General features: G+C 38.2%; 1 protein-coding gene across 1 annotated transcript in view; it reads left to right on the top strand.

Annotated features, from left to right (window-relative positions):
- The window catches only part of VWF (von Willebrand factor), a 213,489-nt gene that overhangs the window by 159,917 nt on the left and 40,170 nt on the right, over positions 1-13,402 (top strand). Inside the window, exons 35-38 of the mRNA XM_072653709.1 lie at positions 3,236-3,456; positions 5,963-6,155; positions 6,370-6,711; positions 8,962-9,161. Coding sequence (XP_072509810.1) covers positions 3,236-3,456; positions 5,963-6,155; positions 6,370-6,711; positions 8,962-9,161 — 956 coding nt within the window. The remainder of the gene's footprint in view (positions 1-3,235; positions 3,457-5,962; positions 6,156-6,369; positions 6,712-8,961; positions 9,162-13,402) is intronic.

Here is a 13,402-nt window from a genome sequence, read left to right as displayed (position 1 = left end):
GTTGTGTCCAACTTTTTGTGACTCCATTTGAGGTTTTCTTGGCAAAGATACTAGAGTCCTTGTCTAGCTCATTTTACAGGTGAGGAAACTGAGGCAAACAGTTAAGTGAAGCCCATGGTCACACAACTACTGAGGGTCAGAGGTCAGATTTGAACTCAGGTCTTTGTGACTCCAGATCTGGCACTCTATCCACTGCGTCACTTATCTGCCCCCCCTCCCCCACTCTAGTATCTTTACCCCCCAAAAAATCCATGGACAGTATTGGCATGGTCCACAAGGTCGTGAAGAGTCAGATATGACATTCCGTGACTGAAGCAATGGCAACAAAATTCAAGATATGGATATCAACTCATCAAGACGTATAATAGATTTATATAAGGAAAATTTCAAGTGCTCTTTGGTAAAAATAAAGGAAGAATTCAAGAAAAAGTGAATATCTCCTTCTTATGGTTTGGTCAAGCAAAAATAGTAAAAATGTGTTCATTTCCCAATACTTTGCAAATTAATTTGAAGGCTTGCTGTAATAGCATTTAGAATACTAATAGATTACGTCCCAGAATTAAAATCATACTTCAGTAATAACCCAGTAGATCTAAAACCTCATCAACATGGCCATCGCCCCACCCCCAGATCATTGTGGTATAGCTACATAAAAAATGAAATAAAGCAAAGTCAAAACTAATGGAATGTTAGAAAGTTTAGAAAGGGATACGGACAAAGCAAACACACTTCATTAATTTTTTCAGATTTATTTGGTTAAATATGTTATACTATTAAATTGTTTTCCCCTTCCATATTTAGTTAAGAAGTTAATGGTTCAAACTTGAGTTTTGGTTGTAGCTTTTTTTTCCAGGTTTGGCTTAGTTATTGGCTAATTGGTATTTGTTGTGCACGGTAAATATTTAATTGTTGAATTGTTGAATTATTAATTAGTTGAATAATCAAATGGTATTGAGTGCTCATTGATTTGGGGGTTCCCTCCAATAAAGCAGAATTCATCCTGTACCTGACCATCCTATACAAATCTTGTCCATTTTCTCCCATAAAGTTGCCATGGAATCTACTCAATGTGATGGAGGCCCTCCTCACTTTATCTTGACCTCGCAAAGTTACAATGGAGCTCTCTGGTTGAACACTGGCATCCTTCACCCTTGCCATGTAACCAACCCATGTTTTTTTACTATAATACTTTTCCTTGACAAAATCTCTTATTCCCTTTCTTCTCTGAAGTTCCTCATTGGTTACCCTAGGACAGGTAGGTGGAGCAGTGTATCTTGTGCCTGGCCTGGAGTCAGGAAGACTTCTTGAGTTCAAGTCTAGCCTCAGATACTTACTAGCTGTGTGACCCTGAGCAAGTCATTGCACCTTTTTTGCCTCAGTTTCCTCATCTGTAAAATTAGCTGAAGAGGGAAATGGCAGCCATTCTAAGTGTCTTTGCCAAAAAAAAAGAAGTCTAAATGGAGTCACGAAAGTCAGACATGACTGAAAAATTACTCAACAGCAGCAACTATGGTTACCCACCATGCACCTCTCCATTGCCCATCATAATATTCATTTTTAGCTCTTTGTAGATGATCATCTTCTATGTCTTCCTGCCATACTGCTACATTGTTAGAGTGCTGGTATTAAAAAGATGGACCTTTGTCTATGAGAAATGTGGGGGTCATTAAATGAAATGTCCCAAAGGCAATCTAGCTCGCTCTCCTCCCCTTATTCCTCATTGATCATTTGCTCTATCCCAGCTATACACGTTGCTGGACAAGTTCTCTAGAATTTTCACCCAAATTCATGTCAAAATATTTTCAGTAGAGTTTAAAATAATAGTAATAACTTCTATGATCAAAAATTAATTTAAAAAAAGTCTGTGTTCTAGTCCGCATTTAGTGGATAGCATCCTATGAAAATGATATTTGACAGAGAATGATGTTACAGTGATGGGGATGCTACTATTCTATATATTTCTTCCTTTGTCTCTTCAGTTGCCAGTGTAGACATGGTACTGGTGAGTCAAGTGGAAGCCCAAGCTTTTTTCTTTGTGCGTGGTTTATACTTGCTTGAGTGTAAAAATTTTCACCAAACCATTTTTTCCAGCTCCATGATAACTAGAACTTACTTGCAAATGATACTTAAATACGAATTTTGAGGATTTATTGATTATTGCAAATGAAGGTGAAAGAAAGAGTGCTGAGACTCAACCATTTGTTTTGGCTCCAGAAACATGCCTTGTTGCAAGGTCTCTTAAGGTATTAAGTCAAAATTACTACTGACACTATGAGTCATCTGGCAGCCAGTCTAATACATTTGTCATTTGGTGAGCTCTCCTCCGAATGAGCTCATGCTTACTTAAAATGTCAATGATCCATGATACCTCTGGAACCTGACTTTGTTTCTTAAGCCAAGGGATCCCTGTAGAGTGAATTATTCACTTTGTACATTTTAATTTGGAGGAGGTAGGTAATGAAATATACTTCTTTTTAGCTGTATGCTCAGCTTTTTAGCTTGGCTTCAAAAAATCTTTAAGGGCCATTAAAATCCTTTAATTGAGTTTAGGATGTCACAAATTAACTGTGGGACCTTATCTTCCCTGGGCCTTGATTTTTTCATCTGTATAATGAAAGATTTGGACTAAATGATCTCTGACAGTCTATTTACCTTAAACTCATGTTGTGGGAACATGAGTGTTATCCATATAGATAGCATGCAGGGTCTTAGAACTTAGGGTCTTCAAATTTAGAACTGGAAGAGATTTTTAGGTATCAGCTAGTCCAACCTGTGCGCAGCTAGGTGGCGCAGTGAGTGAATAGAGTGTTGGGCCTGGAGTCAGGAAGATTCATCTTCTTGAGTTCAAATCCAGCGTCAGACACTTACTAGCTATGTGACCGCTTAACCCTGCTTACCTCAGTTTCCTCATCTGTAAAATGAGTTGGAGAAGGAAATGGCAAACCATTCCAGTATCTTTGTCAAAAAAAACCCCTCAAAATGGGGTCATAGAGAATTGAATATGACTGAATAACAAACAACAGTCCAACTTATTATTATAGATGAGGAAACAGAGGTTCAGAAATGTAAATAATTTGCTCAAGGTCACATAAGCATTGATTAGCAGAACCAGCACCCAAACATAAGTCCTCTGACTCCAAGTCCAGACTTACTCTTTTTCTTGTACCAGTCATGTGTGAGATACCCCAATAATTCTGTTCATCTCATCATTTTTCTTCCGTCTCGTTGTGTTTAGGCCTATGTATGGGAAGTTCAACCCGGCACATTGTGACCTTCGATGGCCAGGACTTCAAGCTGACTGGCAGTTGTTCCTATGTCCTATTTGATAGCAAAGAGCAAGATCTGGAGATCCACCTTCACAACGGGGTCTGTAACCCTGGGATGAAGCCCACCTGTATGAAGTCCATAGAAGTGAAACACAAGGGTCTGTCCGTCGAGCTCCACAGTGACATGGAGGTGAGGGATGAAGGAAGGCCCCTGGGTCAGGGCAGTGGAAGAGACTCTGGAGAGCCAACCTGACACTGAGCCCCCAATCAACCCCACAAGTACCTACAATATCAGTGAGAAGCCTGGGAACACAGAGAAAACGACTGTGTTGTTGTTCACTCAAAATAGTCATCATTTGGGGAATAGAGAGTGTTGTTGTGTTCAGTCGTTTCCAGCTGTTTGTGACCTCATTTTTTGGCAGAGATACTGGAATGGTGTGCCTTTTCTTTCTCCAGCTCATTTTACAGATGAGGAAGCTGAGGCAAACAGGGTTAAGTGACTTGCCCAGGGTCACACAGCTAGTAAGTGTCTGAGGCCAGATTCAAACTCATCAATTGAAAGATGAGTCTCTAACTCCAGGCCCAGCACTTTATCCACTATGTCACCTAGCTGCTGAGTAAACTGTGAAAGAGACACATATGTTAGGAACACATATGACTGATATAACTCATACTCCCAGCACTTTGGAATCTCAATGTCCTCTATCTTCTCTGTCTGTCCTCCTGCTGTTCCCCCTCCAGCTTCCATCCATGCTTCTTTTGACCAACTTATGTAATAACTAAATAGTAATTGTTTCTCTTTTACCCAGAAACCCTGAGGGTTTTCTCCTTCTAGTTTGATTTTTTAAATTTTTATTAAAGGGGCTATCCCTTGAGTAACTACTTAAAGAAGCCTATTCATTGAACGGATTTCATTCACTGAAAGGGCCAGGGTCTCACATTTCATCCTTGGCCATCTCCAGTCATCCTGATGAATATCAGGCCACTGGACCCAGATGGCTCAGGAGAAGAAAGTGAGGTTGGTGACCTTGCACAGCCCTCCCTCACTCAAATCAAAGTCAACTGCAAGTCATGTCATCACCTTGATGTCATGGTCCTCTTTGAGAATGAAGGATAAACATAACAACAACAACGTTGGACCATTTCATTTCTTATTGTGTCCAAATAGAAGATAGGTGGAACTGTGGATAGAGTATGGGAATTGGAATCAGGAAAGCCTGAGTTCAAATCCTGCCTCAGACGCTTCACTAGCTGAGTGACCCAGGGCAATTCAATCAATCAATCAACATTTATTAAACACCTAATATGTGCCAGGTCACTTAACTTCTGACTGCCTCAATTTCTTCATCAGTAAAATAAGGATAATAATAGCACCTAATTCATAGGGTTATTGTAGGGATCGAGTGATATATAAAATGCTTTTCCCACCTTTTAAAGCTCTACGGAAATGTTGTTGTTATCATTATTGTTAGGCAAACAATATTTAGTGTTTCCAGATGGCATCGAGGCATTTTTCCTGGGTTACCCCACACTTTGCAAAAATTTCTGGAGTAAAGTTCTAGGGCCTGATGCCCCTTGGAATTCTCTGTGGTTACCAAGCATCATAAGAATTTTTCCCACCTTTCTCTCAGGGAGCTTGTCTCTGTTCTGTTTAAAATCAAGCATATGGGTGAAAAACCCCTGATTCACATTCACACTTAATATTCTAATCTATTTCTTTTCAGGTAGCATGCTTCATACACCTCTTCCTTCCTTTCCAAATATCTTTGAAATCTGGCTGTCCCATTAGTTGTTTCTGATAAATATTAGAATTTTAATTAAGTGCAGTGAGGGCAGAAGACCCAGGTTCTTTTGTGACATGAAGTTCTGGCAGAATTCTTACTGGTTGACACATTTTTAAAAGTTAATTTATTTTTAGTTTTCAACATTCACTTTCACAGGTTTTAATTTTTCTCCCACTCTTTCCCCTTCCCCCTCCCCAAGACAACATGCAATCTGATACAGGCTCTACATATACATTACTGTTAAATATATTTTCACATGAATCATGTTGTATAGAAGAATTAGAATGACTAGGAGGAACTATGAGAAAGAAAAAAATAAAACAAAAAAGGAAATAGTCTACTTCACTCTGCATTCAGACTCCACAGTTCTTTCTCTAGATAGGGATGGCATTTTCCATCATGAGTCCTTTGGAATTCTTTTAGGTCCTTGCATTGCTGAGAAGGGCTAAGTCTATCAAAATCAGCCTTCCCATACTGTGGTGTTACTGTGTACTATGTTTTCCTGGTTCTGCTCAATTCATTCAGCATCAGTTCATATAAAAGTCTTTCCGGGTTTTTCTGAAGTCTGCCTGTTCATCATTTCTTATAGGATAATAGCATTCCATAGTATTCTATTACATTCATATACCACAACTTGTTTAGTCATTCCCCCATTGATGGGTAGTTGACACATTTTAGAGAGGGAGCATTACTGAATGGAGAGCATATTGAACTTGGAATTGGGAATCTGTGTTCAAATCCCAGCTCTGCTCCCTCACTTTGCTAGCATAGGGCAAGTCACTCTATCTTTCTTTGTCTCAGTATTCCCATCTGTAAAATGGACGCCAACAAAAGGGTTGTGAGTAAAGCACTTTGCAAACCTGAAAACACTTCACAAATGGGATTGTTGTCTTCTCTTCCTTACCTGAACAGGTGACTGTGGATGGGAGATTGGTTTCAGTTCCCTATGTGGATGAAAATATGGAAGTCAACAACTATGGAGCTATCATGCATGAGATCAAGTTCACACACTTGAACCATCTCTTCACATTTACACCACAGAACAACGAATTTCAGCTGCAACTCAGCCCCAAGACCATTGCTTCCAAAACCTATGGACTCTGTGGTGAGAGATCTTGTTTATTTGTTGTTTTCATCAGTCACCTTTTAATGTATGACTTTCACCCATCTGCTTTCCTGGAGTTCTAGGTCCTTGCAGACCTGAAGATAGTAGGAAAATCTGTTCTGAACAAAATGAAGATGCAGAATTCGGGGGTCCCAGATCAATGGCATTATTTTTGGGGAAGCTGGTACAATCCTTTCCCATTCTTTACTTGTAGGGATTTGTGATGAGAATGGGGCCAATGACTTCATGCTGAGAGATGGCACAGTCACCACAGACCACAACAAGCTCATCCAGGAATGGACAGTTCAGCAGCCTGGTACCACGTGTGAACCCATCCCAGAGCAACAGTGTCTGGACTCCAGTGGCTCCCAATGCCAGGTCCTCATGTCTTCCATGTTTGCCAAATGCCACCAAGTCCTTGCTCCAGCCACATTTTATGCCATTTGCCAGCAGAACAGCTGTCAGCAGGAGCAAGTGTGTGATGTGATTTCCTCCTATGCCCACCTCTGCCGGACGCATGGAGTCTGTGTCAACTGGAGGACAGAAGACTTTTGTGGTGAGTCTAGTTCCTGTTGGCCAGCTTGAGAAAACAACCCTGGGGAGGTATTATTCCCATTTTGTACATGAGGGAACTGAGGCAAACAAATATTAAATGACTTTCCCAGGGTCACACAGCCATTAAGTGTCTGAGGCCAGATTTGAACTCAGGTCTTCCTGATGTCAGATCCAACGATCTATCCACTGTGCTACCTAGATGCTCCAGGGTTTATAAGATGATATCTTCACAATTCTGAGATTTAAATAATATGAATATTATCCTTATTTTCTAGATGAGGATATTAAGGCTCAGAGAGATGATGACTAATTCCTGATTAGTAAGTGGTAGAACTCAAATCCAGGTCTTTTGATTCCAAGTCAAGCTCTCTTCACTGCACAAAATTGCCTTCTTGCATGACCTACCCTTCTTAGGACTGATATGAGGATGAAATGAGAACACAGATACCTCAGTTCTACTTAAATGTAAAATATTTTTATTGTTGTTGTTTTTAGTAATTATTTGTTCTAAGCATATATTTTATACATTGGCCTAGCACAGTTTTTTTTACAGTACATATTTTGTTATGATAGAAATTTCTTGGTTACATCACAATTATGCAGAAATACTATTCCAGATAACAATTAATGAACCTACCCTCTATTTTATCAAGTTCAGTCCTGCACACCTTTATTCTCTTTTTCTTTGCTATGTTTTAACTTCATGAAGTTTTTTAAATTATATGCATTTGGATTTATTTCTGTGCTCCTCTTTCCACTTATGACTTTTAAATTCTCTTATTTCTATGTGCAATATTAAGATGGTCTGTCCTCACTCCAATAAAAGACCTTTCACAAGTGAAATTCCTAGAAAATCAATTATTGGGTGGGATAGTAAGAAGACAATTTAGGTTCTATTAGACCCTTCCCTTCCACTTTGTATAGGTTCTTTACTTATAGAGGTTGTATTGTCTTAGGAGTTGTCCATTCTAGGTTTGCTGACTTTTTGTAAATTCTTTAATCACCCTGTGTCTCAGTTTCCAGTTTAGTCAATGGTTAATCATAATTTTGGTCAACAAATCACCTAGTTGCCAGTCATTTTGAGGAAGATAAAATAAGAGATGAGATAAGATTAAAAAATGAGGAAGCATCTTTGAAGAGAACTCTAGAAAGTACACTAGGCTGAGTCAGAAGACTAGGTCTGGCTCCATTAACTAGCTATATGATCTTGGGCAAATTAGCTCATTTCTCTAGATTTAAATTTCCTCCTCTATAAAGTAATGAGCTTAGACTAGATCCATGTTTCCCAAACAAAGTCATTCATCTCTGAAGTTTTGCAAAATAAGCAAAACTACTTTGATACTAGAGGACTTCTGTTAACAATGCTGCTAGTCCTCCAAAAAAATTAATAAGGAAATAGGTGTGTTTCAAAAATATACTGCATGTAGCATTTTTATTATGAAAATAGTATTTAATTTCTTTATTTTGATTCAAAATTAGCTTTATTCATCCTTTAATTCTTGGGATTCTCCATACCAGGCCCCATGGATCAGCATTTATAGATCTTATCAATGTGTTTTAAGCCCAAAATTATTCTGTGGTCAAATTAGTTGGGAATCAAAGGGCAGGATGAACTTTAAGGCTTCTTCTAAATGTCTGCATGGCTTTGATTCTATATTGATGCTAATAGCATCAACTCAATCTACCCGCACATTTGTAATGCAAATACTGATTTTGGGGTGATTTGATGGTATCTCCTTCTTTAATATATTTAGTGTATGGATGTCTTGCGCATTTACTGTGCATGCAGAGAAACCTTTTGAAATTAATCCCACTTCCCACCTTCTCTGGAAGTTAATTCCCAGAACGTAGTGATCTGATGAAAAGAGTTGAGCATGTGACTGAATGGGGAAACTAGATAGCTTTTTTGCTTCTTCCAAGCTTGATCTTTGTACCTAAATATTTATTATTTTATGTGAATTGTAGAAAAATAAAAACATTCATATTAATATATGTGCTACTGAGATTATCTGTTATTCTATATTTTCCATGCATTTTCACTGACTAGCTGTATGACGTAGGGCAAGTACCTTTCTCCATCTGTAACATAGAGACAATACTAGTGTTAGTGTGACGAAAATGCTTAGTAAACCCCAAAGTGTTATATAAATATGATTTGTTATTATTACTTAGAGAATCATTGTTATTGATATTTCATATAGATAACTGAGTTGATGTCTTGTTGAGACTTTTAATGCCTATCTTTCTATAGCTATGAAGTGCCCACCCTCTATGGTGTATCATCACTGCCAGCAAGTCTGTCCTCAGAGTTGTGATGGTAACTTAAGTACATGTGTGGAACACCCCTCAGAGGGCTGCTTCTGTCCTCCTGAGCAGGTAATGCTAGAGGGAAGCTGCGTCCCCAAAGAAGCCTGTACCCAGTGCATCACTGAAGATGGGGTCCATCATGAGGTAAGAACATATGGTCCTAATTAGGCTTTCTCATCTGTCTCCTGGACTCAGTAGGGAGAATCTCATGTCACTGACTGGTGTTTCCCATCTCTGCCGGCCTTAAAACACTCGCTCTCTCCCCTCCTCCACCTTCAGAGAGAGAATGAGCATGGGAGCAGTACTGTAGAACTGGGCAGGCACACCAATTAAAAAACAAAAAGAAAGTCAGTGAACTGTGGGACTGTGATCTTGATTTTGATTCCTGGAAAAATTTTAGAATATATCCTTAACGGGATGGTTAGTGAACTCCTAGAAAAAAAGCATTGATTGCAGAGTCAGTGTAGTTTTGTTGAAAACTGGTCGTGTCAAACTAATCTTATTTTATTTTTGCATTAGACTGGTATACTAAGGGACTTCTGTCAATATAGTTAACCTAGATTTTTAGCAAATCATTTGGCAAAGTCTTCCATGCTCTCCTTATGGACAAAATGGAAGCAAGGCAAATGGTTATATACTTAGATTGATTCAGAATTGTTTAAATGGCTAGATCCAAAGGCAAGTCACCAGTGGATAAATGTCAGTTCCAAAGAAGTTCTCTGATGGAGGTGTTTGGGGATCTGGGCTTGACTCTATGCTGTTCAGCATTTTTATCAATATAAAGGTAGAGATGGCATACCTGTGGGCGGATGACAAAAAACGAGGAAGGAGAGTTAGCATAATGTATGACAGAGTGAGAATTTAAGAAGATGTTGACAGGCTGAAACACTGGACTAAATAAAAATAAGATAATGTAAAGTTTTGTACTTTACAAGTGTGATGTCTGTGTATTAGTGTGGAGGAGGGATGATGCTAGATTACAGTTTGTGTGAATAAGATCTAGAGATTTTAGTGGATTTCAGACTCAATAGGAGTTAACACAATGTGATGAGAGTCAACAAAGCTGATGTAATCATATGATACACCATAGAGGGTGGTGTAATCACATTAAGAGAGTTAGAGCCCTCAGGATTATTGAGGTGAAAATAACCACCATGGTCAGACTGCCTCTTGAGTCAAAGTTCAGTTCTGAGCATCACATATTAAGAAACGTACTGTTTCTTTTTTCTTCTCTTATTTTATCTTTAAGTTTAAAATTCAAAGTTTACAAACAAAAACATAAACTATAAAAAAGGAGTATTAATAAGCTGGAGAGTGTTTGAAGGAAGATGACCAGACCGATTAGTGATCTTAAATGTAACAATTTACTTAATAAGGGAAAAGAAATGATATTCTAGATACTAATCTATTATAGCAAAAGCATAAAAAACCAAATGATGTCACACTACATATGTAAACACTGTCTTGTTGATTCCTTCAGTACCTCTGATAAAGCATAGAATCTTGGGAAGAGAGGAAATTAACATAAGATCAGCCTTCAATGGAGATAGTGCTGGAGGTTTTTCATGCACTGTGGTAGGAATTTGGTGGAATTTTGGAGAACAAGGAGAAGAAGGGAGAGGTGGCAGTTGTTATGTTTTAACTAAATGTCTGACCATATCTCACTTCTTGCTCACAGATATATATATATATATATATATATATATATATATATATACTTATATATGTGTATATATATGTATATATATATACGTATACTTATATATATGCTCAACTTTCCTAGCACTCACTTCTCCTCTACTTGAAATCTAACTTCTGACTTGGTTGCTAAACTGAAACTACCTACTCCTACTCCAAGATTATAAAGATCAAATTGTTAAAATTGCTAAATTGTTAAATCTGGTGGCCTTTTCTCAGGTCTCATTGTTTAACCCTGTTCCACTTCTTAGAATCTTTTACTTTCTTTAAGGTTTAACTCAGGTACTGCCTTCTTTTTCCAATCCTTCTAGCTATTAATGTTCTTTCCCTTCGTAAATTATCTTGTATTCATTTACCTGCTGACATGTTGGATCACCCCAGAAGAATATAAACTCCCTGAGTGCAGAAACTGTTTTTCATTCATATTCATTTTATCTTTCTTTTCCAGCACTCAGCCCAGTGCTTTGCACATAATGAGTGCTTAATAAATGGTTATTGAATTGAATTTGAATGTATTAACTGCTTCTTTAAGCTTTGTATCATCTGAAAAATTGCCAAGCATGCCGTTTTTTAAGCATTGATAGAAATGTTGAACAACTGTGAGACTCAGGTACAGATCCTTAAAGTGCTTCACTAAAGACTTCCTTAGTCTTTGAGTCTGATTATTCATCTAGTTTCAAATCTAGAAGGGCAAGGGGCCTCAAGATCTTCTTATAAGAAGACTGGCTCAAGAACTGGAGATAATTAGATTGGAGAAGATTAAAAAGACATGACAATTGGAATATGGAAGAGAAGTTAGACTTCTCTGCTTGGCCTCAGAGGTCAGAAGTAAGAGTGATGAATGAAAATTGCCAAAAGGCAAATTTAGGCTTAAGACAAAGAAAAATATCCTCACAGTTGAAGCCTCCTAAGGGTGGAATAGGCTGTCTGGGGAGATTGTGCAAGACCTTTGTCCCCTTGTGTGAGGTTTTCAAGTAAAGACAAACTGGCCACGTATTGAGTATATTATAGAGGGGAGTTTTTTTTCTTTGGTTTCTGGTGGGACTAGGAAGCTTGAAGGTCTTTTCAAATTTTGAAATCCTGTGATTCAACTTGAACTGAAGTTTCTTCTTCCATAAGATGGAAATGTTAGAATTGGTCCCATATTTTATACTGATCATAATAAAGATATTTCCTATCTCTATAGGCTTACTGATTTTATTTTTTTATCAGAACTGTTAGGTTTTAAAATATTTATTACGTATATAAGTATGGATACACAGATGTATATGCATCTGTACATACATATGTATGTATTTCATTTATCAATCTATCATCTATCAATTATCCATCTAATCTATCAATGATCTGGTCTATCATCCATTAATATCAATCGGTCTGTTTATCTGTCTCTATCTTTCTATCAGTCTGTCTCTCTCTCTATTTCTCTATCTCTTTATCTATCACTACAGAATGTAAGCTCCTTGAGAGATGAGATTCTCATTTTTGGGGTGTCTGTATTCCCAGCACCTAGGATATAGTATGCACTTAATAAACGCTTGTTGACTGATCCTGTGAGCTTGAGATCATGACTATGTATCCTTTCCTCAGACAGGGGCCCTCTGTGATTGGTACATGAGTGCCATCTGCTGGCCCATTTGAGGGATAGAAGCTGTCAGCCTCAGGAAAGGTTTTACCCCAATCTGGGGAAAAAGGCCAAGGTCTCCCACTGCATCCAGGTTCATCTCCAGTCCTGGTTTATATCTCGTCACTGGACCCAGATAGCTCTGGAGGAGAAAGTGAGGCTGGTGACTTTGCACAGCCCTCCCTCACTTAAATCCAATTCACTTGCAAGTCATGGCATAACTCCACCGTGGAACCCTGGAAAGTTTGCTCATGAGGTTTAGAATCAGAAGGCACTTCAGAGCACATGCAGTTCCAGCAAGAGCTACCTAAATTAGTCTAGGAACATGGAAATCTACCTGTGGGTTTTTAAAAAATCCCATTATCTTTACCTTTCCTAACTTAAGTCTTTCTTTCTTTCGTTCATTCTTTCTTTCTTTCTTTTTCTTTCTTTCTTTCTTTCTTTCTTTCTTTCTTTCTTTCTTTCTTTCTTTCTTTCTTTCTTTCTTTCTTTCTTTCTTTCTCTCTTTCTCTCTCTCTCTCTTTCTTTCTCTCTCTCTTCCTTCTTTCCTTCCTTCCTTCCTTCCTTCCTTCCTTCCTTCCTTCCTTCCTTCCTTCCTTCCTACCTTCTTTCCTTCCTTCCTTTCTTTTCTTTCTTTCTTTCTTTCTCTTTCTCTCTCTTTCTTTCTCTTTCTCTCTCTTTCTTTCTCTCTTTCTCTCTTTCTCTCTTTCTTTCTTCCTTCCTTCCTTTCTTTCTTTCTTTCTTTCTTTCTTTCTTTCTTTCTTTCTTTCTTTCTTTCTTTCTTTCTTTCTTTCTTTCTTTCTTTCTTTCTTTCTTCAAAGTCATCTAGCTTGTTTTCTTCTTACAGCTGGGGTAGATTTCAGAGGTGAGAAGGAGGGAAGGTAAAAAGAAGACCCAGAAAGTGGCCCAATCTGGCAGGTCTTGCAAATCTAGCCTGTTGTGGCCTGCGCATTAGAGCTCTACATGAGATCTTGTTAGTCTCATTAGGAATTTATTGTGCTCCTTTGGTTACGAAAAAAAAAACCCCTGGTCTAGTCCAGGTCCATGTTATCTCATGTTTGGA

This window comes from Notamacropus eugenii, chromosome 3 (genome assembly GCF_028372415.1).
Source record: "Notamacropus eugenii isolate mMacEug1 chromosome 3, mMacEug1.pri_v2, whole genome shotgun sequence".
NCBI classification, from domain to species: domain Eukaryota; kingdom Metazoa; phylum Chordata; class Mammalia; order Diprotodontia; family Macropodidae; genus Notamacropus; species Notamacropus eugenii.
The sequence above is the reverse complement of the archived record's forward strand: the minus strand, read 5'-3'. Positions and strand labels throughout refer to the sequence as shown.